This window comes from Lagopus muta, chromosome 15, assembly GCF_023343835.1.
Source record: "Lagopus muta isolate bLagMut1 chromosome 15, bLagMut1 primary, whole genome shotgun sequence".
Taxonomy (NCBI): Eukaryota; Metazoa; Chordata; class Aves; order Galliformes; family Phasianidae; genus Lagopus; species Lagopus muta.
Window position 1 is genome coordinate 6,743,550 of NC_064447.1, and position 27,170 is coordinate 6,770,719.

At 42.1% G+C, this 27,170-nt stretch overlaps 2 protein-coding genes across 7 annotated transcripts in view; both read right to left on the reverse strand.

Moving 5' to 3' along the window:
- The window catches only part of VWA3A (von Willebrand factor A domain containing 3A), a 36,558-nt gene extending 36,200 nt beyond the window's left edge, over positions 1-358 (reverse strand). For all 4 annotated transcript variants that reach the window (XR_007379947.1, XR_007379946.1, XR_007379945.1 and 1 more), the window contains exon 1: positions 248-358. The gene's annotated coding sequence lies outside the window, so the exon portion shown is untranslated. The remainder of the gene's footprint in view (positions 1-247) is intronic.
- On the reverse strand, positions 300-26,928 carry MOSMO (modulator of smoothened). 3 transcript variants are annotated; one of them, XR_007379952.1, is made up of 5 exons: positions 26,715-26,908; positions 12,086-12,298; positions 9,370-9,874; positions 9,114-9,209; positions 4,115-4,217 (listed from the first exon to the last, which is right to left on the reverse strand). XR_007379952.1 is itself a non-coding variant. In XM_048961161.1 (3 exons), the coding sequence occupies exons 1-3, from the start codon at positions 26,818-26,820 to the stop codon at positions 4,033-4,035; spliced, it is 504 nt and encodes a 167-aa protein (XP_048817118.1). In that variant the 5' UTR covers positions 26,821-26,928; the 3' UTR covers positions 300-4,032. The 3 variants fall into 3 exon arrangements, 1 of the variants encoding a protein (XP_048817118.1); XR_007379951.1 differs by having other exon boundaries at positions 9,114-9,874; XM_048961161.1 differs by lacking the exons at positions 9,114-9,209; positions 9,370-9,874 and having other exon boundaries at positions 300-4,217; positions 26,715-26,928.
- Between the last annotated feature and the right edge of the window lie 242 nt (positions 26,929-27,170).

A 27,170-nucleotide genomic window follows, 5' to 3' on the forward strand; every position in this document is an offset into this window, starting at 1 on the left:
CAAGTCAGAGAGCAGTTTCAACGAGGAGTTAAGTTATTCCACCTATACAAAATACTGCGGAAGCTATTTGATGTGGGTTTTCAGGCAGTTTATTAGTTGTACGTGCAACTGGGAGACCGACAGCGCAGCTCAAACAGAAAAACAGGCAAAATCCTCGGGGCTCAGCAGAGACCCCCGGCCCGCCCGCCCCTCACCTCACTGAGGAAGAAGCCCCTCCGCTTGCCGCGTTGTCCCGCCCCACACTCACCTCAGCGGGAAACGGCTCTCCAGCTCCTATTCCTCCCCACGTCCCGGCAGTCTGGCGGACCGCCCCGCCGCCCGGACCCCCGCTCAGCACCGCCAGCCCGAGCCGCTTCCCGCCCCTCCACAGCCGGCCGTGTGCGCGCTGTGTTACGGCGTTGCCGATGGAGACGGAGCGGCGCCGCTTCCCGCCGCCAGGGGGCGCTGAGGAGGGCACGGCACGGGCCGCGCGGCTTCCCTCAGTCAGCGCAGGCACGGCCGGGGGTTTTAGTAGACAATTTATTTTGATAAACTTGATAACAAAAATACAAGTGTGAAGAAAATTATGTTCATTTTTATACAGTTTGTATTAACATTTGTTCAGAAATCATCGATTAAAAAAAAAATAAAAAAAGAAATGTTGTAAGCACTTAGAAAACACTCCTCGGTAAAGGCGGGCGGACGGACGCAGGCAGCCAGGCCTGGGGCAGGGAGCGACGGGATGCCCGGGCCGCAGAGCCGCTGGCAGACACCGCTTCCTTCATTATTTTCATCCTTCACACAGTTTTTAAAGGACAATTTTATTATCTACAGGTGTGTTCTGAAGTGGTTAAGTAACAGCTCTTAAACACAGGCATTAAACGCAGGGCCCAGCTGGCATGGCCAGAGGGTTGGGCTCAGGAGCGCAGCCCTGCCCAGCTCTGGTACAACGGGTGTCCCTGCCAGCAAAGCACCGTGAGGCTGAATGTGGCGGGCTGTGCACTCAAGGAAGCACGTTCTGCTCACCCCTGGGACAAATGGCTCTGAGGGGATCGTGTCTGAACCGTAAGATTTACACCAACACATCCAACAGTTTTCATTCTGAAGGTATTTCAAGCTTCTGATCTCACGCTTTGTTAGCTGAATAAACAACGCGCACATAGCAATAACCCCCTGGAGAATTTGGAAGCAGGAGACTGAAGAATTTCTAGTGATGCACAAAATGTCCTTCAAAAAACCAATGGCAGAAATAGAAAAGTTTATGTAAACACTCAACATAAATACGGGATTACCTTTGGAGAAGACTTGCATGGGAACTTTTCCTTTTCATGAACTGAAAAAGTCTACAGATGTCTAGGCATGTTCAATACGAACTTTCTGTAGTTTAAACCTTGTGCAAATAGAACCTATAAATAATATTCAGCAGATTTTACAGTGATGCTCTTAGGTATTGAAGAATAATGTACACATCTTTCAAACAAAAGTAACAGACAAAAGTTTGACAAATGATTGCACCATAAAACAGTGTTTTATATACAGTTTACAAGATATGATTTTCTGCTATAAATTAATACTGTACTATATAGTACTTAGTGACATTAAAAGCAACTGTTGACAGCTGTCTCTTCATTTACTGATGGAATCATTTTATTTTTAATGCAGATGGCTGTATCTATTTCTGGACTTGAAATGCTCCAATTATGAATAAAAACAGCTGGCTGGGTACATCTGTTATTTAATAACTCATAGCAACAGCATTGCCAGATCAGATCAATTCCCAGCCAGCCTGCCACAGTCTGGCTATGCTTAAAGAACAATATTTGTATTTTTTAATTATGGGATGATCCATTTAACTGAAGCCAAAATCCACTGCATACACAATGTTACTATACCTGAAATAAGGAGGCGAAGGGTGGCATCTTGGCAGCCAAGAAACTCTTCCACCCTCTATGTTCCAGTTACAAGAACCTAGAACTATTTACAAAAGTGATATTTCTGAAAACAGAAGAGCTTTCCTTTGTCACAATTTAAGTCTAAGTTTGAGCAAATACTTCAGCTTTGGTTAAACACACAGTAATGCTGAAAATTTAGACATATCCAGCAGCTTAACCTGACGTTTTATTTTTCATTAATATATCTATCTCCATAATTTATCTTCATTAATATATATATTCTATAATTCTATGATCTTTCCTCCAATATCCACTGGAAGGACTTAGAACATTCATACTGATAAAGGCTTAAGTTAGGAACCAAATCATTTACAAATAGCTGGGGCCTGACTGTATTTACAGGTTAGACTACTGCAGTAAAATTTAGTATTCTATGAACACTTCTACTTGTAAGGGAAAAAAAAGTCACTCATAGACTGTTAGAATGACAGGTTTGTTCAAGAACATTAAAATATGAACTATCAACTGTTCAATTCAGCAGAATCAGGGAGAAGTGCTAGAACAGGGATCCTGCAGGAACCAACTGGTACACAGTTTAAAAGAATTGAACAGAACATCTCATTTCAAACCCTTACGCTTACCTGATAAGTGATTATTTTGGTAAATCATGGATTAACTGGAAAGCAGATACTGAGAGTGCAGGCAGCCTTCCTGGGACACTAACAGAAATGTTACTTTCTGCTAGGAAGACTGAGTAGTAAAGAATGATAACACCTACGGAGCCAAAGATTTTTTCCTGTGTTGAAAAGTAAAACTGCTTTTTTGTGAGGAACATTTACTTTAAATCTGGTTGGCCTTTAAATCTGCATTTATAATCACTTTAGTGAATGAGGCATATGCTGTTTATACAGTGATATTGCTTTTTTTTTTTTCTCTTTTTTTCTTTTTGTAAAGGTGAATAAATCCATCTCTCTTTGCAGTGAAACAGTGTTTGCATTACTTTAAACATTACATTTTACCTGTGCTAGAGAAATGCTCATCTATAGTAAACAGTTATGTTTGAACACAAATGACTGTTAATATAACAATGCAGTAGAAAAAGAGACTCTCTGTACAACAGTTGCTAATAATTTAAATAGTGTCAGTTTCCCAAAATTAGAATTTTAACTTTAAGGTATGACATGATCTCACCTTCCACCCTCATATACAAATAAATTACCATAAAAAGAATTTTAGCTTAACTTAAAATTGCACCTAAAAAGGCATGGGATCGTTTGTACCTAATACAAAAACTGTTAAAATCAAGGGCTGCTACAAAGAATGAGGTAAACTGAAGACTCTCAGCTATGTGGCCTTCAGAGAAATGGCTTTTTTTTATATTGAGTTCTAGTTTTGCACACCACAGTGTTTTGCTAGCAAAGCGTTCTGAGTTCTCTTCCAGGAACCATTTGTGTGTATATACAGATATATACATATATGTGTATATACACACGCACACATACACACACACTGTATACTGCATCAGCAAAATATATATATATTTATATATATATTTATATAAATATAAGGAAGAAATCCCCCTCTAAAATGTTCTTTAGTGTTTTTCTACAGCTTGTGGGGGAGGAGGGGATGTATGTCTTCTGGATGGTACGTACATTTTGGAGAACGTTTGCTCTATTGGCTTCTTGGTGCAGCAACGAAAGACTGATCCATACTGGTGCCAAAGGCTTTGCTCATGAGACAGAGGATGTAAAATACTAATCTCCTACACAGCGAGGCCAGCCTCGCTTGCATTTCTCTGCAACCCTCTGGTCTACCACAAAGTTCATAAATACTTTGACTTCCAAATCATTAGACATTAAAAACTAGAACAGTACAGTAACATGGGGAATTATGCTTCTCAGTGTAAAGCATTCTTCACTAGTTCCTATCACAGTGCAGACCTGACTGCATTACATATGCTCAGGAGATTAGTCAGCGTTGTCTGTATTTGGTTATGGGAAAGGCTCTCCTTTTTATTAATCCAAAGTGCATAGTGAAAAAAAGTCAAAGCATTCCTCTTTTCAGTGAGTGTTTGATAGTCACATCTAGGCATCCTCCTGAGAATGCAATTCTGATGTCTTGCTCTTTTCCAAAACAAAGTCCCGCAGTTCAACATTCATCAGCCAGGTAAACAAACTTTGCCAGCAAATAGAAGTCCAACTATTGTAAAGAAAATGGATAAGACAAACAGTACATACGAAGACCCAACCACTGTGTTATTGGGTAATTTATATGGTTGACCTCCGACTTCATTGATGTAAAATCCTATTGGAAATATTAGGGCTGCCATACAGAATAGAATCACTGCAAAGAGAAAAAAAAACCAAAACAACAGTGTTAGAATCAAAATATTTTCCAGTTCATAGAGCAGTACAGAAAAGCAAAGCATTTTGAGCAAACTGAAAAGCTGAGATATTCCCACTATCACTAACTGGCTTTAAATGACTGATAACACTTGAGAAGATCCCACAAATACCACGTTGGTATTTCAGCTCTGCTGACCGGATCATAAACTGTTTTTACATAATAAAAGTTTGGCAGATATACTTCTATCATTATCCATGAATGTAGTCAGTTACTTCTCCAGATATTTTAGACAGTCATTTCCCCCCATATCAAACTAACATTCAAATTCCCTTTTTATTATCAAAGTTGTCTTCTACCAATTGTAGTCATCCTCTCCCCTTTTGCACAAACTCTTTTCCTGTAGAAGTTTTGCTAAACACTGCAGAGACTGTTACTATGGTTTCTGTCACTAAAATACATCGGTTTCCTAAATTCATGATTGTTTCTTAAGTAACGAAATCTCCTTAAGATCTTCCATTGGAGTTCAAAGAAAGTTTTCTGATTCAATTTAATCTAAGATTCTTAGTGAAAAACATTCAAAGTTCAAATTTCATGAACTTAAGAGAACCAAGCAATGGGACTGATTTCATTTGAGTAGTTAAACTCAGGTATGTGGTTCACATACAACTGACCCTGTGTGAATACGCAAAAAACACCCCACCAACAAACAAGCACAGAATCCCTACTAAAGCCATTCATTGGAATTACATTATACATTTCACAGCCCTTCAGATGTTAATAGCGGCCAGCATTCTTCAGTACAGAAAATGCAGTGCTGTAATCTTTCCCAGATGAGAACACCAGTGCTCCTGTAGATAGCTCTGGATAAGTAACCTTACTTAGTGGGAACACAGCAAGGTACAGATCCGTACTGTCTCTAGCAAGAGAATGGCCTCCAAATATATATACAGCATCTCTAAGAGGCAAGAGATTTCTCACAATAAAAGAAGATTATCTTTTAAGTTGGCTTGAGTGCGTATTCAATACTATAGCATTAGACAGTCTTTTCCCCATCCTTTCTTTTTCTTCCATCAGTATTAGAACATAGAATTTTATTACTAGATAAATCAACAATTAGTGCCTTACTCTTATTTCACTTCTATGTATTTCAACTTTCTTTCAAATATTATTTACTGTGAGTGGAACATCCTTATTTTATATCAGAGGGACACAGGCACTGAACCTGTTCTGTTCTTCCACCAACTCTATAAATATTCACACAATCATCTCCTAATATGAAGCACAGTGACATCACCATCTCCCAGTCCTCGAAGTGTATATATAAAATGAGAAAACAAAATTCAGAAAATTCAAGCCAAACTACAGCGCCTCTGCCCGTAGCGTGTACTACATACTGATTTATTCAGTCTTCTAAATGCAGATTGCTGCTTTTTCTTAGTTAGTAAGAAATATAGGAACTGTACTTAAGCAACAGCAAAAAACAACACAAAACCAAACCAACCCAAACAACCCCTACCATGGCAGTAGTAACGGCTAGCACCTTAACTGCTGGTTCCTGTACAAGTCAGCAATGCTTTTATTTCCAAAGGTACCGTAAGCAAATTCAGCAGCTCGCTTGCTCTTAACAAGGCAGTCTCTACTCTTTCCAGCTGAGGATATGATGGCGTAGAGCAGCTTCAATATTTTGGAACGCAATTTCACTACTCTTCTTCTGGCTAATGCTCTGGTTTTTCCAGTGTTACATGGCAGTACTAAAAGATTTTTTTAATGAACTCCACGTTTATATACAAGATGAAATGTTTCTCACATATTTTATATCTTAATGCTCAAAACATTGTGATTCATGTAGTACAGGTCTCGGCTTCATGGAAGAACAGTCATGTTCTGTGGCAGAGACTAGCTATGAACACGATGGAGCTGAATTCAAGAAATGCCTATGCAGGATTTGCACAAACAAAACAGGATGGTTTGATCACATAATGCACATCCAACCATCAGCTGTTCTTTGCATTCCTGAACGCATGAAACAGCTTACACACATCTTGAGTCAAATGCTGCTAATATAAGAATCAGCCTCTCTGCTTATACTAAAATACTTAGTTGGGAATAAATAAATAAAAAATCAAAAGAACTAAATACATCAATCGTTCCACTAGAGGGAGCTTGTGTCTTGCTTTTAATAAAACTACAGCAGCAGATTAAGGATAAAAAAGGGCACGAGCGAATCTGGCAGCTGCAGTTACTAAACTCTTGCTCGGTGCTACCACATTAGGCTACAAAACAACCAAAGAACCAGAAACCACATATTAAATATTATTTCATCGTAAAGCTTTTAAATATATGGTTATGGATCCACAGAATCCCACTCTACACAATCAAATCCTTAAAGAATATTTCCCCTTTTAAAGCTGTATCTCAACCAGCAGGCTGTGCAGCTGAGGAGAGGAATCCCAGGTATGTATTTTTTGAGATCAGTTTAAGTGCTGAAGAGCTCGCCATTGGAGTGGTCCAGAAAACAGTGGTTGACAACAAGTACTTATTAATGCAACACATAATTAGTAACAGTTTAAACAAGGCTCTGAGGATGGCTGACATTACCATAAGTCAGCATTTTCTACTACATCCAGTTTGCCCCTGAAGAACATTCCAGTTATTTACAGAATTGCTGTTACATTTTAACAGCAGTAAGCATGTTGGAAATAGCTTGAGGATGCTGAAACCACCACGTGCACTTTTAAGCTCACATCTCCCTTATCGCATTCAAGAACCATACGAGCGGAAAAGTTCTGATGGCCGCATGGATAAGGCTGAAGAATAGATCTTTATCTCTCTTTACTGAGCAAATGCTCTTTGAGGCATGCTGTACATACACAAACCCAGCAGTGCTGCAGGTCTGAGAGCTGCTGGTGGCACTATTGCCATGGAGAGCACATGCCCAGTGACTCATTGCATTTCTGCCTGAGGACAGAAGCACGCAGATACCTCAACTCTCCCTCAGCTCACAAGAGCAAAATAAATAAATTCTGGAAATGCAGGCAGTGTGAATAATGCTGATTCACATCCACATTTCAGAAGTAACCAGAGACCTTTTTTCTTCTAAATAACAATAGTGCTATGAAGGCTTCCGAGCAATTCTACTCAGTGTGGTCTGAATTTTTAATCTACTGAAATAGCAAATGAAAAACAGTTTTCATCCAGTTCTTTGTCAGACTAGGAAGCCAAATTATGGCAATTTTTTGAGATGACAGTAAGAAAAGACCACATGATAAATGTACTAAAACAACAACACCGAAACTAAAGAGAAAATCTAAGAGAGGAAGCACTCAGTTAACTCAGTGTGTATTCTTTAAGAAGAAGAATTGTTGCCTAGAGGGTAGAAATTTCTTATACAAGCTGAAAATATCTGTTCATATCTGGTAGTATAAACTCAGTGGATTTCCATCCAGCAACCCCTAAAGAACTTCTCCCTTAAAAGTCTGTTCTTACAATTTCAGGGAAAAACTGCAGAAAAGACAACCATTACAATTTCTATTAACAAAAGTATTCAGTAACAGAACACAACCATTTTTTGGCTACTTCCAGTGGCTGTCAGAAGAGGTCTAGATCCTTTAATTCTTAAGCTCAAAATCGTTTTGCGCATTCAGTGGCAATAACTTCTATGAACCCAGATAAAGCATATTAAAAAAAAATAAAATGAAGTATGGTTCAGAGATGCATGTACCAAAACAGTACCAAACCCAGGTTACTTTCCTGCTACCAATCTATGCCACCATATCATGGGCATAACCAGTGACAAAGCAGTACAGAGTTGGGATGGCAACAGACAGTTGGCTTGAGCAACAAGTAAACAATACTATGCAATGAAGAGCTGATAGATTTTTGGCTGCCATCAACAGGCGAGGCACGGCTACAAGTTTACAATGCCTCTTACTGAAGATGCACACAAAGACCTGGGCAGCACGGAAATGAACACCAAGATGGAATCCGTACTTCATTACAGTGTGTGAATCTGACACTACGTTAACGGGGCTCAAAGAGCAATGATAGTTTTGACTGCATCTACACCCGGGTCACAATACCTATCACATCAGTTAGGAATACTGTGAGTCTTGAATAACCCTACAAGAAGAATATGAAACTTTTTGCATTTCCCGTAAGGAAGACTTTTATCATTCGTGCAGCATGGCCTGAAAGACTGAAAGCTCCCTCCCACCTACAAAGCTGGTTTGCATGGAAGCCAAAAAAGACAAGTTTCTGTGTAGTAAAACAATCAATGGCTGAGGAAAGATGCAAATACAATGCTAGTAAATACTCTCAGGTGCATCCTTTGCAAAGTGTAAACAGAAAAGAGCATGTATGACAGTAAAATTGTCCTTTGTGTGCCCGTTAGCTAACCAAGATAGAGAAGACCACTCAGCAATAACTCATATTTAGAAAGTGCACTTTGAAAAGCATCATCGAAGACGACATCATTACAAGCAAGATTTCCACTAAAAAAAGTACATAATGCAGTTAGCTTAAATCTCAATATGATTTAGAAATCGAGGAGAACGGTTTCATTGCTGAGATAAAGTTTCTGATTCTTACTTCAGGAGAGCTACTCCTTTGTGATCTCTGCTAGAAACAAAAAGAAAAGCAAGCAGCTTTCTCTGCTGCCATCAGTAGTGCCAACAAAACCTGCTGAGGACAGAGCGATACGGGTGAAGGCTCATTCAGGGACCTATAGATCCCATCTACAGACATAACCTGGGTAAAATATTGAAGTGAAAATAGACTGCAGTAGAAGCTGAAACCAACAGCCTGAATATTAAGTCATCACAATCCAAAACAATATCTAAAATCAATCTAATACTATCTTAATCTTTTAGTTGTAGCAGAAAAACACTATCCTACCTTTGCTTCTCTTTGAAGGTGTTGGTATAGGCATGCCAAGCAATCAGCACTAGTTTATGACCTGGACTCTTCTTCCCTGAATTATCATACTGTGCTCTGTAAAGTGAGCAAAGGAATGAAGTGCTGAAGATGTTTGCACCAATTTACTCTACAGAATTCTATCAATTGAGGAAAACATCAAATAGTTCCTTAAGAGTCTTTCATATGATTATCATAAAAATCAAGACAAAAGAATCAGGAAGTTCTTTTTCCCTACATTATATTGTTAAACCAGCTACGTGGAGCTGCTCTTCCAAGACCTTTCTCTTCTGCAAGGGAGGTCTTCATCTTCTTCCTCAAAAACAGAGGTATTTCAGATATCACCTATGGATAAGAACGAGACTTTCTCATAACTTCTCTGGACTGCATTTCACCACCTTGGACAGAAGGTAGCTAGAGGGGATCTGCAACAAACTGACTTAACCCATTGGGGTCAAATTCCAGCACAAGCAAGGCAAGAATGACCTCTTGCCTGGCTCTCCTTGCTGCTGGCAGAGTTGCAAGGAAAGGGCTGAGCAAGAGATTCCTTTGTCGTTAGATGATTTCATCTAGACCCCCCTTGCATTTGAAGAGAACAGAGCTGCCAGTCCCAGAGATGCCTTTAGCAATCCCAGCAGACTTCACTGCCACTTAGGACAGCACATCCTATGCCATGTTCTGAAAGTTCTGCGAGGAGAGTATCTGCTAGCCGCCTGTACTGGGCTGTTCAGTCTTGAAATCACCTGCAGAAGAAATGTAATACAATTATGAAGTTTTCCCTACTCTGTTCTAATGAATTACCCACGTTTTCATAATAGAGCACTCTGCCACTTCACAGGAAGGTTCATGGTAGTTAATGCCACACGTTTACATGCATGCTAATATCAATCTACAAATAGAATACTCATCTGTGTTGCCATACAATGAACCACAAAATTTCTTTATATTGACTTCCTGAAGAATAAATAACTCTGCCTTCCATTCACTTCTTTTCTTATAAGTGAGTTAAGGAATAAAATTTCCCATCATCATTGTTAATACAGAGTTCATAGAGTCATATGTATTGGAGATAAATATCCGCTGGTAAATTTCAGCAACACAGCAAACGTATCTTAATAGAATTACAAATAATTCTGAGTTGCAAGAGGACAAATTGATGTGCTTCATTTTAAATATCTCATACCAAAGGTAAGTGCTGAAACATAGCAGTTTCCTTCTACAGTTAAGGCTTCTAATAGTGACCCTACTGCAAGCCCAAAGGAATCCACAGAGGGGAAAAAAAAACCCACCAAAACAACAAGCTTTAAGGTATCAGAACTTTTATCTGAAGTAAGCATCAAAGTTGTAGAAAATTAGAGATGCAAGGATTTGATTATTGGAAATACTTTAAAGAATATGTAAAAATCAAAATGCAAGCTGTGAACTGTGGGGAAAAAAACCCTCAATAAATAAATACTTTATAGTACTCAAAAAACCTCAGTAACCCACAAACAACCAAATACTTGAGAACTGAATAGCTCTGAGATCTCCTCACTGCAAGTGTCTTAATCTTATATAGCATTTCAAATTTAAACCCTTCTGTGTACATTAGAAATATGTATTAATAGACAATGGCAACTAGAAAAGCTGGCATGGGACACTCAACAATCTGTATGTCTATTTTAGCCATTCATTGGAAAATGAATAAAAGCCAACCACAATGGATAAGCACTCCAATAGTTCCTTTCTCTGCAATTGCTGCACTGACAGTTTAATATGCTGCATAGAAAAGTTGTCAGAAAGACAGCTTTGATTGTACAAGTCCTCAGCAAAGCGTCTCTGCTGAAGCTCAGGGCATTTTGTTTGTTTGCTGTATTTTTTGCTGTTGTTAACATTATTCCCTTTTCCAAACAACCTTAAATTCATTTATATTAGATGTCATTAGATGCCACAGACTTCCATTAAACCTTACTTATGTTTGTATAAACCACAAGCTTGCATTTTCTAGTTAGTGTGTACACTGTTGTCATATGTCAACTTAAAAGCAGTCAGATTTTGAATTTTTTCATGCCATCATCACCACCATTAACGCACCATTTTACAGCTGGCATAAGCCTGGAATACACATTAAGGAAAAAGAAGTTTGAGAGCTATTCCCTTACTTGTGGGTTAACTGTTTTTCTTTTGCACTGAAGTAGGCACAGCATACATTTCCCTGTGTAGAAACACAGGGCTGCTGGAGGAGGCTCAGTCTTTGCTGTGAGGAATTATGCTGGCGTTCATGCAGCACACAATGAAGGGAGGCAGAAAAACATTAGTGCTATTCCCTGTGCTGAAGAGCTGCTGCAGGACACTTAAGGGAAGCAAGCCTCAGTGCTGTGAAGCACAGCAGGTGCTCTGCAGTGGGCAGTCCTCCCCCACAGCCAATTAGGATGCAGATACTGTGAATAAAACACCCGTTGTGAGCATCAAGCAGGACTGAACCAGTGTCAACGTTGAATGAGGTATTCAGCAGCAACACCTGAAGTGGGGATGGACTTCAGACTGCAGTGAGTCTCAGATGCATCAACTACACAGGGGAATTCCCAGTCATCCCATTTGGCTCAAAGTGCTGGATAGAGGGGCGTAGGGAAGGAAGAATTATCCGGGACTGACCTCTTGCTATCTCTGCTCGTTTCCACAGGTCAGCAAATGGCACTCCTCAAGGAAGGCAAAGGGGTCAGGGCATACAAGGCCCTCCTTTCTCTCACCTTGGACTCACAGGCCATCAATCCCTCTCAATTATCAGTCACTTAAGATCTCAATCTCTCAGTTTTTGAATAATTTCCTTTTCCTCTCAGATGCAGTATTTGAAGAGAAAGAGTATTTTGTAAAGAAGGAGCCCTAAGAACTGCTCCCTGACAGCACCACGTGTTATTTCAGACTCCACCAGTTTATCCTGTGTACAGGTCAACTGTGCAGTTGAGGTCACTTACTTCCAGTGAAAGCTATCCAGCGGGCATATTTAGTAGCTTCTCTTCGCCAGTGGGAAGCCACCAGCAAACCACATGTGACAGTTAGTGAAATGATTCCCATTATGATGAAAAATAACGTAGTGACCCACTCAGGAGGCAGCCGTGGAGGAATACAGGTCCTGTCACGTCCATGGATGGTTTGACACTGTCGCACAAGGCCAACTGTGAGAGCACCTGAAAATACACAGCAGAGAGGCATGTAAACTTTCAAAATCCTCTCTGAGGGGCGCTCAATTGCAAACTGCATCTCAGGTTTGTTCTAAAATAAGGGATTCTTTCTTTGATGAGCCTTAATAAGCCTGTCAAAGACAGTGGATAGAAGGGACATGTTTAAAGCATCTATCTTCATATTCTTTCATCAAACACTTGCATAAATGCAGTGAGATAGCTACAGGCTATATCTGTTCTTGAGTGGCAGTCAAGCTCTCATCAGAGCAATAAAGCACTCCTGCGAATCCTGCCACTGCAAGCTGAAGTGGTGGCGGAGTTGTAGAGAGCACCACTCCCTCATCTTCACAAGGTAAGAAACTTTCATAATGTAACCAAACAGGATGCAGCCCCCTGAAGTGTCCTTAATTGCCTAATGCCTTTTCCCCTTATCCATAAAGACAGCTCTAAACTTCTAGGTCTTACAGTGGGATCTGTATTTAGTTCACACTAAGATTTTAAGAATATTAAAAAAAAAAAAAGCAACAACCATACTTCTTGACAGTAAGTGTTTAAGAGCCCCTCTACCCAAGAGGCTTAGGACAATTATTTTGACAAATAACATGGGTTACTACACTCAACAACTGGGATATCTATACTACTAGTTGAAAAGATCCTAAGAACAGACCAAGACTGGTAAAGGAACCATACTGTATTGACAAATTCTGCCAAGAAAACAAAAATAACGTAAGATGTATTTGACTCTTGAAATAGCAAAATGGAATGCAACTGGAGGGCTGAGCATAGGATATATCACAACACACAGAACTCTGTGACACAAAACGAGGTATTTTCAAATAGATCCAAATAGTCCTGATTTAAAAATCTATTTCAGTACTTTAGAGACTCATGCACAAAGCAGCGTTTAATGGAATTTATTAGCGAAATTTTCTTTATCTTGAAAATTTTACCTCAATATTAATATTTAAGGTCAAAATCCATTTCTTCCAGTGTCTCTTCTTAAGTCCTATATTTTTCAAATGTGTCTCTTCTTCTGAGCTCTTTCCTTAAATAATCACAATTGTCCTTTATCTAAATTAGAAGTCAAAGTCAACAGTGGAAAGTATTAGAGTCATCTTCCTCCACAAATTTCAGTAAGTAAAAACTGTCTGTAGTTGATCTGCTTATAAAGAAGAGGCAACTCCTTTCCAGAAAGAAGCAAGCTAACAGTCAAAAGAACGAACACCATGTTGCATTAGTTAGAGCCTGTGTACGCTCCCAGAGGATGAGAAGAACAAAAGCATTACTGATTCAATTCTTCTGAAGCATTCCTGTAACCTCTAGGCTACAGTCCTATTCAAATGTATCATCTTAATTACATATTCATCAGCTGAAAGATTTGGAGATTAATTTTTACTTAGAAGTTAAAGTCCTTAAAAAATGAGTCACTTCCAAAACCCACAATTATTAAACTACAAAATTGGCATTTTCAACTGCATCTGAAGCAGCTGAACCATGGCTGTGCACCAGGATTACACAATGCTCAGCCAGAGTCACCCAAGCACTCTCAACCCGTTCACATACCTGCACAGTACAGTTTTACATGAACTGCTTCTCAGCTGCTTTCTCATAGTCTGCTATGTTTTCATTTTAAACAAGCTGCCAGGCCAGAAGGGAGACGTGCACATGTCTTTAAAAGTCAGTGTCCTCAAAACACACACACAGCAGAACCTCATATGAAACACTAAGTAGCTTGGGGATAACGAGGCTGTTCACTGCACTATCACAGAACAGGAAATTAACTGCAATCACTCTGCAAGACTGAGATTTAACAGTTTTCCTAATAGTAGTTCTGTCTAAACTGAGTTGTAAAATAAAGAATGACTTCTAAAAATGTAAAAACTGTATAACTCTACCAATAGATGCTTCCTGAATTCAGATGTACTGAAAGCACCTTAACTTTGACAAAAGCAACACTGTGAAGTACCAGTGTGCTGGCCTCCATTCCATTTTGTGCATTTCCTTCAACTACCAGTTGCTGCTTTATTGGACAATGGACTCACCTTTCAGACTCACTTTGCAGTCGGTACTGAAGATGTTTTTCAATTAAAAAGAGCACACATAACGTGCCAGTTTCAGAAGGGATCAAGGCTAAGCCCAGTAGTGCCTTAGCTAAAGAAAATAGAAAATAACTGTACTTGGAACTAACGTTTTTAAGAATTAAATCTTTCTGCTGTCCACTCCTACTCTTCCATGGGCTGATTCCCAACCCCCTCAAGAACCAACCAAACAGGTTAAAGCTCCAGTCTATCAGTATCAGCTAGCACCTCTTCCAAAGACACAAGCATAGCTGCAAGAAGCTACTTAGATTACGGTTTGCTAAATATCACACCCGTTGCCCAAGTGTGTTGTTCCACTCTGTATTTTTAATCAGATTTTTAAAGCACTGGCAAATAAATTGCAGCATGTGTTATTTTGGATGACCAATGCTGAACTTTATACTCTAGCATTAAGCTTTGCTAACACATACTCAGTATTTACTCTTAAGTGTGCTTCACGGATTACAGATTTGAAGTAGATACACTCCACATTCAAGGCGTTGAACCTGGAGACTGGAGACTCCTGGGGGGCAAGAGGGCAAAAGAAGACTTCTGAAGCACTCCCAAAGAATCCGTAGAGGCAGCGAGGAGAAACAACCTCATTATATGCTCAGGAATTTCAAGTTTCCTGTTCATAATACAGGATACCACACCTGTACACTAAAACTGAGGCAGAAGCAAGTTAAACCTCACAGCACAGCTTACTCCCATAGTAACATCTGTTGAAGGCAGATTCTAAAAGAAGAATGGGTACAAAATGGATCAGTGCTGAGTGCCAGAGAACATCCTACAAGCCAGCTGGAATTACTCTGCTGGGCAGATTCATACCTATGTAGGCACACAGTTTGGTTCCATAAATAAAACTTTGGTGTAGAAAAGGTGTATTTATTTGCCAAGGAATTCAAAAGAAAAGAGGGTTTGCATGGTATTCGGTCCTGCTCTGAAGGAAGCATGTGAATAGTTGCCAGGCAGTTGCCAATGATCTAACGTGGTACAGAAAACCTTGGTTAGCCTTAACTGGTCTGCCACTGAAAGGAGAGAGAGACTTACTCAGCTGGTGGAGAACAGCCCAGTCGTTCATCTCAAGCCAGCCATCAAGTTCCACTCTTATTCCTACGAGGAAAGCTTTTAGCCATTACTTCCAGAGTAATTGCAGTGTAACTGCTGAGAATCTAAGCACCTAAGACAGCAACAAAACAAACAGCATAGGTAATGCCAGTAAAAAAGGATGGATATGCTCTATGGCTGTGTACACACAGCAGCCCACCTGCAGCCTGAGGGTGGCACCAGGAGGCTGCCAAGTGCTGCAGACCAGTTCAGCCTTGCTCAAAATTGAGGAAAACAGGTCAATGAAGCAGTCCTTAGTCTTTCACAGTACATCTATTCCCTAAAGTACCAGGGCACTTCCAACAGATCAGCCCACCTTCCTCTAGCCACCGTCTGACTATAAACAGGCCTGTGCTTTGTATCAGTGAAAGATTTCATGACTGCATTCCTACATGCCCTCCCCCCACTCCTCCAGACCACCAGCAGCACTCACCTTCTGACACTGCGTATTTTTACAAAATCTCTAACAACAGAACTCTTCAACACATACTCTAGAACTTGGGAGCATCATTTGTTTAACAACTAAGTTTCACAAAGCTGTTGAGAGAAAAGGGAAAAGGCCCCAGATAGAAGGAAGGTGAGTCTGTGTTTCACACCTGGACACAAGTGCTACTGCTCCCAGCAGCCCCATTCCAGCACGCTGCTGTGCCATCCCACTGCTGTGCCATCCCACTGCCGTGCCATCCCACTGCCGTTTCTGTGGCAACAGCACAGCCACCAGGAGGCAGTGAACACTGCCCAGAAACAAAGAGTGCTGCAGACTTTACACTCTTCCAGCTCTCCATCACTTCTGAATTATTAACACGGCACAGTGATGCCATGGCTGGAAATCAGCAGCTCGGCAACAGCTATGCAGATGTTCACCCCTCATCTATTTGATGGTGGGAACATGCAGGACCTGGTGGGCACAGGAGGGGTGCTGGTGTGGTGCACTGTGGCATATGAAGTAATTGTGGTAATGTGGTAAAATGTGCAAAAAATGTGGTAAAAGCACAATGCACTGCCAATGTTGCAAAGACACTGATAAGTTTTATGATTTAGTAATGAGCACAGTACATCGAGCTGTGCTATATGGGCACACTAAAACATTCATAGCTGCTGGTTAGGTAACAGTCACATGCCAGAGAAGGACATGTAAAATAAGGACAGCTCAGCTAAGCCATTCCCTGCAACTTACTTGGCCACAGAGATAAGGACAGGAGGAAAGGAAGTTATTTTTGGAAAGTTTCTGATTTGTACAGTTAATAAACCTGAATGGAAAAAGGTCCAGATCCATCTAAGAGCAGGAACAGACTGCAGCTGTCTATGCAGAGCTGCAGCATGCTCCCGAATCCAAGTAGAAGCTTCATAGTCTAAAGTGAATACAGTGATTTGGTCATGGCAAACTAAATCTCTGCATCAGTGTTTTAAGTTATGTATTATCCAAAGAAGGAAGAGGGAATGACTTACTCCAGAGAACTGACACTGCTGATCCATCCCTACCACAGCCTCAGAGGTCCCTCCAGGGTGCATACAGTCAGTGCTACTTTCTCCAGTATAAATGTGGTGAGAACTCAGGCTCTGCATCCTCTCTCATGAGAAGAGCAGTCATGATGCATGTAAGCAATGCAGAGGGTTAGAGGAAAAAGCTATGTCTTTGTGGGATGCTTGTGGTTTCTGGTATGAACTGATGAGGAAAGAAGGATTAACAACACTGGGGAAAACTTCAATTCTCAGAGGCATGCAACAGTCAAGCCAAATCACGGGGTCTCTAGGAGAGGTTCCCCTGAAGGATGCCCACAGGTGGAGCTCAGATTTTGTTAACCCAAAAACGATCAGAACATTAGTTTTTTAAAAGAGACGGCTGGTTGTCAACTAGAGTTTAGACTTCTGACTCATTAGAACATTTACAGCCTCAAATAATGCAATCTTTGAGCATTTCGTAAATTATTAACTGTAGTTAACTGCACGTATGTAAGTAACTGTAAGTCAAGTAACACTTTCCTTCACATTTTCACTTCAGTCAGTGTAGGACAGCAATATCTGGATCGTATCTAAAGAACTATGAAAGGTACATTAGAGGGTCAAATATAAGATAAGCAGAATCAATTTCCAATCAAGCATAAGAATACCATATCTGCTACCACCCCAACATAAATACTTACTTTTTTTGAGGGTTGGGGCATAGTTTGAATACACGTCACTTCACAGTTACACCACTAAAATATCTTTGAGGTTACCATGCAAGTACAGCACTCGGATGTGCCATGACAGATTGATTCTTCTACTGCGATGTTCCAGTATGTCACTCAGTTAGCAGATTGAGGTAACCAGGTTCTGACTCACTAAGATAAGATTTATGAATGTTAGAGGATGATTTAAAGAAAGGCTTAAAAGAGTAAAGGAGGATTAACTGCAAAGGCACAAAATACATACATGGAGTCCAAAACAAAGGGATTATGGATTATCACTCCCATCCTTTGTATGCCAGATCTTACATTTTTGACACACTTTCTCTCTTGCTTATCTCACAGCTATGGCAATCCTGGAAATGTTTTGGAGCTTCTCACTCTGAAACAGACCAGTACTGACTGACCAATTGACCAGGAGCATGGTCAGCTCATATGCCCAGTAGATATTTGTTGGTTCAAAACACACATCTAAAAAGTATTTTTTACAATATTTGAAGATCACTTTTAATGAAGAATGAAATTTACTTGCAAAGTCCTTGCTATATCCAGAGTGCAATTTTTAAGAGCAGTTCTGCAAGATATGTTATATAAACTGCTATTTCTCTTCTATTCTCTTCTACTCCATTTATTCCCTCAGACTATTCTCTCCTCAAACCAAGTTTGAAACACACCATTCTTCTTGCACTAGAAATGTAAATTATGTTCCTCTATTTCAAAAACTCAGTGACTTTCTTACAGAAAAACACTAATTCTGGCATTAATATGTAGCTTCACTCGCTTCAAACTGTTTGGTAGCTGTCATGAACCTATTAATTGAAATCTGTTTAACAATCTAACGTCCAGACTAGGTACCATTTCTGACACTGTTTAGAAATCCAAAGTTTATTCCTGGCTTTTAAACAGAAAAAATTTCATCTCAAAATTTTTAAAGGGTCGAGACATATCAGCAGAATGGCCTGCCTTGTTGCTGAACAGCTTGTGGAGCCTCAATTGCCTCAGAAGTCTTCAATTCAGTACTTGAACCATGCATAATTCAAACCAAATCTCCCTCCACAAAGAAGAGTTTTCCCTTCCTCCCTCCTCCTACCACCAGAGAGAAGTCAATAAATCAGGGGCAGTACACTGGGAAAAAACCCTTATGACTGACATGTGCTGGAAAAGCATACTGCTGCAGATGGCAATCTTTAGGATTTAGGAGCTATGATGTTTAAATTGCAGATATTTGGACCAACAAGCACCAATTTTACTTCTGAACTTCAGCATATAAGACTTCAATGCAAGGTCTTTATTTATATTGTCTGTTTCAAAGAGATGAACCACCAAACACTGGGTTATCCTCAGGCCAAAACACAGGAACAACTCTCCTGAGGACATAACAAAGGCTCTGTGTGTTCTCACGTATCACTGTCAAGAAATCCACCCACGCTGACAGCATTCTTTCCAACTTTAGAAGACAGCATTAATTAAAGGTTGGTAAACAGGATCTATAGTAAGCAGCATCCTTCTGCTTGTTGCTTTTCTTACACTGTAAGTGTTTGTGTGAGAGAATAGTACCGCCAGCAAACACTACAAGCTTTGGTTGCTGAAATGGCAAGAGCCTGGCAAGGAGAACTTGTTCTGCTATTAAAACAAATACGCTGGAAGTGTAAGACTTTAATTTTAAAAAATAAACAAAATAAATCCACGGCTATTTCCATTTTTTCCCCAATCAAAGTAAGACTACTGAAAGATGACAAAATTCAGTGCCTAAAAAAAGAAAGATCAAAGGCATTGTCAACATTTAAATGGATTTTTTCTATCAGCTTCACCAGTTTTATGCCATGCATTCAGTAGAATACCAGAAACTACGACACCTCCTGCTGTTCTGCCACTTAGCATCCAACGGGCTTGTGTTGCTGTTGTTTTTAATGAAGTTATATTTGGCTTTAGACAGAGCCACAAAGAGCCACCCTCCACCCGTCAGCCCGCAGTGCTGCCTGCTCTCCTCAGCATTCCGCTCCCCACAGCACAACCACACATGGCCACGTGTCCCCCCACTCCTGGCCAGCACCGTGAGGTGGCCGCAATGGCTGGCAGTGGCAGCACCAGGGGCTGCTGTGTGGTACAGACACAGCTGGCACCAACAAATTCCAGATCTTTCAGTGGATCACCTTCCTCACAGTGTCTTACGCTGACCTGTTCACGGGTTGGCTACAACTGGAGAGCAGGGCTGTTGGTTCTTAACTCCTTCTGTGTATCTCAAAGTACCATTTCACCAAGCCTTTTGAGTTTGGGTCTTCACAGATGTACATTCAAGTGGATCAGAACAAAAGTCTCCAGATGACACCAAGTAAAGCATTCTACTGCTTTCTTCATTCACAAAGAAGAAATATCTGAAGAAATATCTGTCAACCTTCCTGCTTGCAATCTGAAGCAACTTCTCTGGCCTGGTCACAGAGGCATTCAAGGGGAGGCAGAAAATCTGAGCTCTGGCCCAGCTCTCGAAAGGCTTGTACATTCTAACAAATGAAATTCTGAAGGAATAAGGATCATTTTCCTCTGTCAGCAATAACTGCTTCCAGCCTTTACTCTATTTCACCCTTTTATTTCATGTTTTTCGCACAGTAAGCTTCAGGGTGCTTTCTGCAGCCACCAAACGATCCAGTAACATTCCACTGACAGAAAGTCTCCTGCACAATCTTGTTGCAAGAAGTTGAGCCACACGTGAGTTTAAAAAACAAACTGAAACATGCTTCTTCCCATACAAGTTTCTACAGCAGAAAACTACATCATTAACATGTTAATTAAAGCACACAATCAGTTTCAGAACAGAATTCAACATATGGAAAAGAAGCCCCTTCTTCACCCCTGTGACATCTTGCCCTGCACAGCGCTCCTCACACTGCCCGGCACAGCAGCATTTTCCCCTGCGCTACAAAGGTAAAATCCTTGACTTCAGTGCCCACAAACAGCCATTTGATTATTAAACCATTGGGAATAACTCAGAGGCAGCTCAGCCCTACTAGCGAGTGCCCAATATCTATGCAAAAATTGCTCACAGGGAAATTCAAGATGTAACGTAAATTCTATTCGGCTGAAAAAAATATAAAACACAGTGGGTTATTAAACATTACACCCTGGAAGACTGTCATCCTTAATGACCTCAAAGTGCTTTGTAAATTATGGCCCAGAACTGCAGCTACCACGAGGCTCCTGGGTAGCAGCCAGCTGTTCTGACTGCACTGTGCATGGAGTGCTGCTGTTTCTGCAGCAGCTCCCTCGAAGGCTGGTGAAACCTCCAGCAGGGAGCACGTCAGTTCACCCCAAGGACACAGACAGAACACACTAAGCATGTCTTGCTTCAAGAGAGGCACTGGAATCTACACACTCTGCAGACCTTTGGAACCCTAACCAGCGTTTCAGTGCAGTGAGTGTCTCCTATCAGCTCACCCTGCAGACAACCAGCACAACCACACTGCGTGCCCTATGGTACCCAAGAGAGCCCAAATTTTTGCAATCAATTCTATTGACAAGATTTAAAGAAAAAAAAACAAAACAAAACAAAATGCACACACAAACAAGAAAATGCTTAAGTAAAAAATCAAATGCAATAAAATAGGAAGAAACCAAGAGCTTCTCTCTCAGAAAGAATTTAATCTACAGCTGTTAATTCCATACAAATTCCTGGGGATTTGGCAAATGTCATTTGCCACTCAAACGCTCCAGCATGTTTTCCCCTCTGCTTAAAACAGGCACATACCCTGCACAGATCCTCTTCTTGGCCATATCTCCAGCTTTTCAGACCTGTGCGTATTCCAACAGTCAGAGCTTAGAGAGAAAAAAGTGAGACTGAGAAGGGCAGCTGAAGAGAGCAGAAGGGGATTGCAGCAAAGCTACCACAGAAATTCGGTTCCTGCATATTGCCCCCAGTAGAAGGCTCTGCCCATTAGCATTTTTCCTAATTTTCCTAATTGTAACAGCTTACAATAAAGCATTACAATACATTCATTTCAAAAGGTGAAGACTTATAAACTCTGAATTTATGATAATTTCTCATTCTCCCGTATTACTCTGTACAAGAATATTGCATTTGTTTCACCACACTACAAACCAATCTGCATTTGATTCAAAAGCAGCACATAACCTCTACACACTGCTCCTCCTCAGCCACAAATTACTGCAGTTACTGTTTTCTGAGATACACAGGTGTGGGCAACATCTGGAAGAGGACACCACAACCAGCTGAAGAACTCCCACATGTGATGTAAATCCTAATCACCACATTGCAGCAGGCAAGAAAAGTCAGTTCTCTACTTTGCTTCAAGACTAACAAAAACGCATGTAGGAAGCAGCTGAGTTTGTGAAGTACCTATTAAAAAAAGTACCACCTATTAAAAAAAAGTAGGTCAGGCTTAACAGTTTGACCTACTGATCTTTGATTTGGCAAAAGTACAAACTGAGTTTACATAACGCTGCTTGCATCTAAGTGCTGGCTGGAACCTAAGCAAAACAACTGTTCTGAATAAGCCTCAGTCATTAGCACGATTCCATTTTTCAGATGTCAGTTTTAAATCCCTGATTTGCAGTACATAGCATTGCAGCCTTACTTTTAAGATTCATATTTTAAGTGACACTTCCGTTAATCCCGCTGTCGTATCACATCAATGAATGTAGTAAGCATGCCTGAAAGCAGCTCTAAGTTGATTTAAAGAAACCATTACTATTATTAGCAGAACACAGACAGTTCCCAAAGCCTCAACAATGCATCTCTATGACAATTAGTACCGTTTATAAGGCAGATTTACAATGATGTGCTCCTTGGAGGAAAGCAAAGGGCAGACCAAGGCCTGCACCCACGCCACTGAATGCAATCCAGTTCTACAGCAGCCGTACACATGGCTGTGAGACGAACACTTCCAAGAGAAAGTTATTCTAAATACGTAAAACTCAAGTACCCCACCAAAAATACCTGCTACCAGAAAAAGACAAATGCAGTACCAGTTACTCTTAAATTTATCCTCTGCTTAACAAAGCAAAGCTATGATAGGAAACCAAGGTTTAAAATGAATAAAATCAAAGCTGTGCTTCCAATTTCTCACGATGAAGAATAGCACCTCTGTTCTTCTGAGAGCCCTGCCATGACAACTTTCCAGCACCCAACCTCAGTCACGCCAGGAGCTCGGGTTGGAAGGAGAACACAAGTTACTGGCTCCCAGACCTGTGCTCCTTAAACTATGGATTTCTTACCCAGTTCTTCAACACTCATTAGAGACCGAGTAACTCAACAGGACTTGGGGAGACACAAACTAACAACTGTATACAATCACACTAAAGAGAAAACAAGACATTTGCCTAACAGAAGCAGTATTCAGTTGTACAGTGAAAAGCAAATGCAAAAAAACTCAGTTCCCCTCTGGACAAAACCGGGCAGTTCTCTCCTCCCTGCTCCAGCATGCTCAAGTAACCAGGCTAACACAGCACTCTTTTATGAGATTCTTCCTACACATAAAATAGTTCCATATGTTTAAAAGTTGAGCAAGCACAAAGTTAATTCATTACAACAATGCCTCACTGCTAGCTTTTCTTGTGCCTTAAGGCCTGGTCAGTGACAGAGCTCCAACACAGCACACATCCTCTGCTCTGTCAGACGTTGGCACTGCCTGGAAGACATGTAGCTGTCAAAGGGAATGGATGGAGATCCTGAGGATGTTGGGGCCACTCCCAGCAGGGGCACCCTGCTTACAGGCAGTATTCAGGACTTGGGTTTCTACACTCTGCCAATCCTTACTAATTCTTATGTGCTCTGTGTGGCTCTTCTCTTGGCATTCTCAGAGGCACCAAGACCTTGGGATTTGTTGCCCTGCTCAGCAGCGTGCCAGAGCACTGCCTCTGCCCATCATCCACCTGGTGCAGCCAAAGGAAAGTGTGTACTGGGACATGATAACCAAGAACCTGATTTTAAACACGTCTGATGCTCACAATGGCTTTGCAGATCACTTTTTAGCAAGCACTCATGTCACCCAAACTTGCTTTGTGGCGTGCACACAAAGCAGCCATAAGATTTTACCCTATGTCTCACTGCGATGCACATATCAATATAAGAGGATGCAACAAACACTTGCTTTGCGTCCACCACACTTAAATTCTGACATTCAATTTTACTTAATAGCTGCTTTGTACTATAAGTTGGAATCACCAGTGCTCCATAGAGAGGGATAACTAAGGCACACAAAACAAGTTGATAGCATAGCTTGCTGAAGGGAGGGATTATTTGATTAAATCTCCTGCTGAATTATTTGACCCACCCTAAAAGCATTCCAAACCACCAACCCCCCCAAACACGTACCACATCTTGTTTCAACTGTGGGTGCTGGTTGTGTCTTGTCCACAAAAGGACTGAGCACTGCTGCTTAATAACCTGTCACCCCCTTTCTCCCATACAAAACATCAAAACCACGATAGACCATCCCACACAGAAAGGGGACACACCATCAGCTTTTGAAGTTTGTTACAGAAGCATACAGATACAGGAGCAAAATTCATTACTAGCGAAATGAGTGAGATTATAGGCACTGACTTACGTTAAAGCCAACTCTGCCCTTATTTCTCACACAGGATACCAGTTTATGAATAAAAGGATGTCAGTACAGGAATGCTGGGGTTCCCAGATGGGTGTTTACCACTGTTATACAAGAGGTACAACTGAGAGCTCCGTGAGAGAAAAATCTCCTTTTCCAACTTTCCTTTATAAGCTCAAAGATGTATAAAATACCGGAAACTAAAATAAGGAATGATTCTTGCAAAAGTTCGTAGAGGAAGAGCACCAAACAAAGACTTCGATCCACTTCCATGGAGGTGTATTTCCTCTCTGGGCCTATAAGCATCTGAAACCTTCAGTGCCCTCCATGGCACTCATTCCCTCATAATTACAGAGCTAGAGAGGAATTTTTACAGCCAACAGTTTTCAACTGATTATAAAGCTGCTTATAAGGGTAAAACTTGGGAGACACATCAGCCCTTCCCCCATACTGTTCTCCTGAGAACATAAGCTCCTTTAAATGAAACATTTAAAGCCATCTACATTTTTCAGGAAAAACAAAACAAAACAAAATCAACATTAAAGCACCCAATTTACTTTGATATCCCATTTAGCAGAAAAAATCACCAGCACCAATGGAGTATGATGTATGCATTACTTTGCATTTAGCCCAGAATGGATCTTTCTCCTGAAACCCAAGCCCCGGTTTCCAGTCTCAGTGGCTGCAGAGGGCTGTGATGGAGCTGCTGCAGTGCTGTGTCCCCACATCTGCTGAGAGCTCTGCTCTATGCAGTCCCCAAGCAGCTGCAGCACTGAGGCTGGGCTGCTCCGTGCTGCCTTCAGGACTGAGGGCAGCAGCCAAGCGAGGAAACACCATCCCTCCCCTTCCTCCTTGGTACCAGGCTGACTTGTAAGGCAGCACCTAGAATTACTCCCACAGCAGATGAACCAAAGGACAAAGAGGCTAAGCAAAGAAACGGTTCCTTTCACCAGCTGAGAGCAGGACACTTTAGAAGACCTACTGTGCGGCTGTGAGCACCCAAGCTGGGAGGGGTTGGGTCTGTGTGCTGAAGGGTTCCTGCATCTTGCTAGCAGCTGGGGCTAAGATACAGTCAGGGCAGCATCCTCACAGCAGTGTCCTCCTATGCTGTACTTCTCCACAGCATCTCTGGCTACTGAATGGCACTCAAACAGCCACCTCATCATTCAGTATCACAGTGCTTACTACAGAAGTCCTTGAGTGAATGGGCATCTTTGCACTTCCTTTGAGTTTGGGCAAAAGGTTCCTTTCAGCAGTGCTAGGCACTGGAAATGCATATTTATATTGCTTCTATCCAGAAATCCTAGAACAGAGTAATTCAAATCCCACATCGACAAAGATCTACCAAACAGCCATTAAGGAAGCCATGGTATGACAGCCACCTCTCCTTCATGATTTCTAAAAGCCAACAATTTGTTTGGCTTCAAAAGATGGCAATAAGTCACTGATCTGTCAAAACACAATTTGAAAAGTGCTGCAGAAAATCCATACAGATTTCATGTTTGCCAGCCTAACTGCAGGTAAAACCTGTCTGCAATCCTAAAAACTCTAAAAGATAGGAATGGCAGGTGGTTGTCAAGCAATCACCCATCAAGTAACTGAGAATTCATGATTTCTATGCACATTATATCAAGGAGCTGTTTTTGTATTATAAACAGACATTAAGCATTTTCCTTTAACAGATAGTAACAGTCTGCGCTTAGTTCCCCATGAGCAATTTTTTCAAGACAGATTTTACTATCTCATTGCTGGACAGGCAGAGAGAAACCAACATCTGACACACGGGGTAAGATCTAGGGACAGACACATCTACATGTTTATCACAAGGATTAACTTATGTCACTGCCAGCGCCTACAGAAGGGCTCCTTACTGCAGCACACTGCTGTGGGGATGTAAGAGGAGAGAAGCCCTGCTCCTCAGGGCCACAGGCAGGAAGATCACCGCAACAGACGGGGAGGACGGGATGTCCTATGGGGAGTGCTGAGCTTGGTGAAGTGACTCGAGCAGGACCAGCCAGGTTCCAGGCTGGACTGACAGAAACAACGCAGCCAAACCATACGGATAAAGACAGCGGGTCAGAGGAACGCCCTGCCATCAGCCTCTGTCTGCCGAGGCTTTCAATACTCCATCAGAGTAAAGGACACGACGACTCCACTTGGAACAGCTCAGTCCTCTTACAGAAGCCGAGCATCAGGCGAGGCAGCAGCAGGAAGTTTTAGAGCACCCTGCTCGCACACAGGACAGAAGCCTCCGGCTCCGTTCCGCGGATGCTCGGAGCACACCCCGCTCCGGAGACCCGCAGGACCGGCCCGCCCCGCGCCCCTGCCGCCCTCAGCAACAGGCGGCGACCGGCCGCTCCTACCGACAGCATCAGCGCGGCGCGCGGAGCGCCTCGTCCTGTTTTAGAGAAAGTAGAGCCGGGTTCTGAGCTGGAAGCCCTCGGCAGCCGCCGGCCCCGCCCCGCAGCACCGCAGCACCGCAGCCCGCCCGCGGCCCCCGCCTCCTCACCCGCAGACTCGCCGGTGTTGATCCAGTCGGGGTTGGCCAGGCTGGCGATGGCGAAGATGTCCGCGGCCAGGAAGAGGCATCCTGAGATGACGGTCAGTTTGTCCATCTCCTCCGGCCGCCGCCCGGCTCCCGCCGCGGGCCCGGGCCGGGGGCGCCTCACAGCCGCGGCTCCATGGGCCCCGCGCTCCCCTCGGCGGCGGCGCCAGGAACGGCCCCGCGCGGAGCCGGAAGCGAACCCGGCGGGCGGGGGAGCGGCGGTGACTCCGGAAGGGAAACCGCGGCGGCCCTGGGCGGAGGGAGGCGGGGCCGGGGGGCGGGCGCTGGAACCGCGGGACCTCTGCTCCGGCACGGGCGGCCCGGGCTCACGGCTGCGGAAGAGCGTCCCGTAGGCGTGCAAATGAAACGCTTGACTCGAATCAACGCGGTGCCGCAAAAACCCTGCCTTCGTCACGGGAA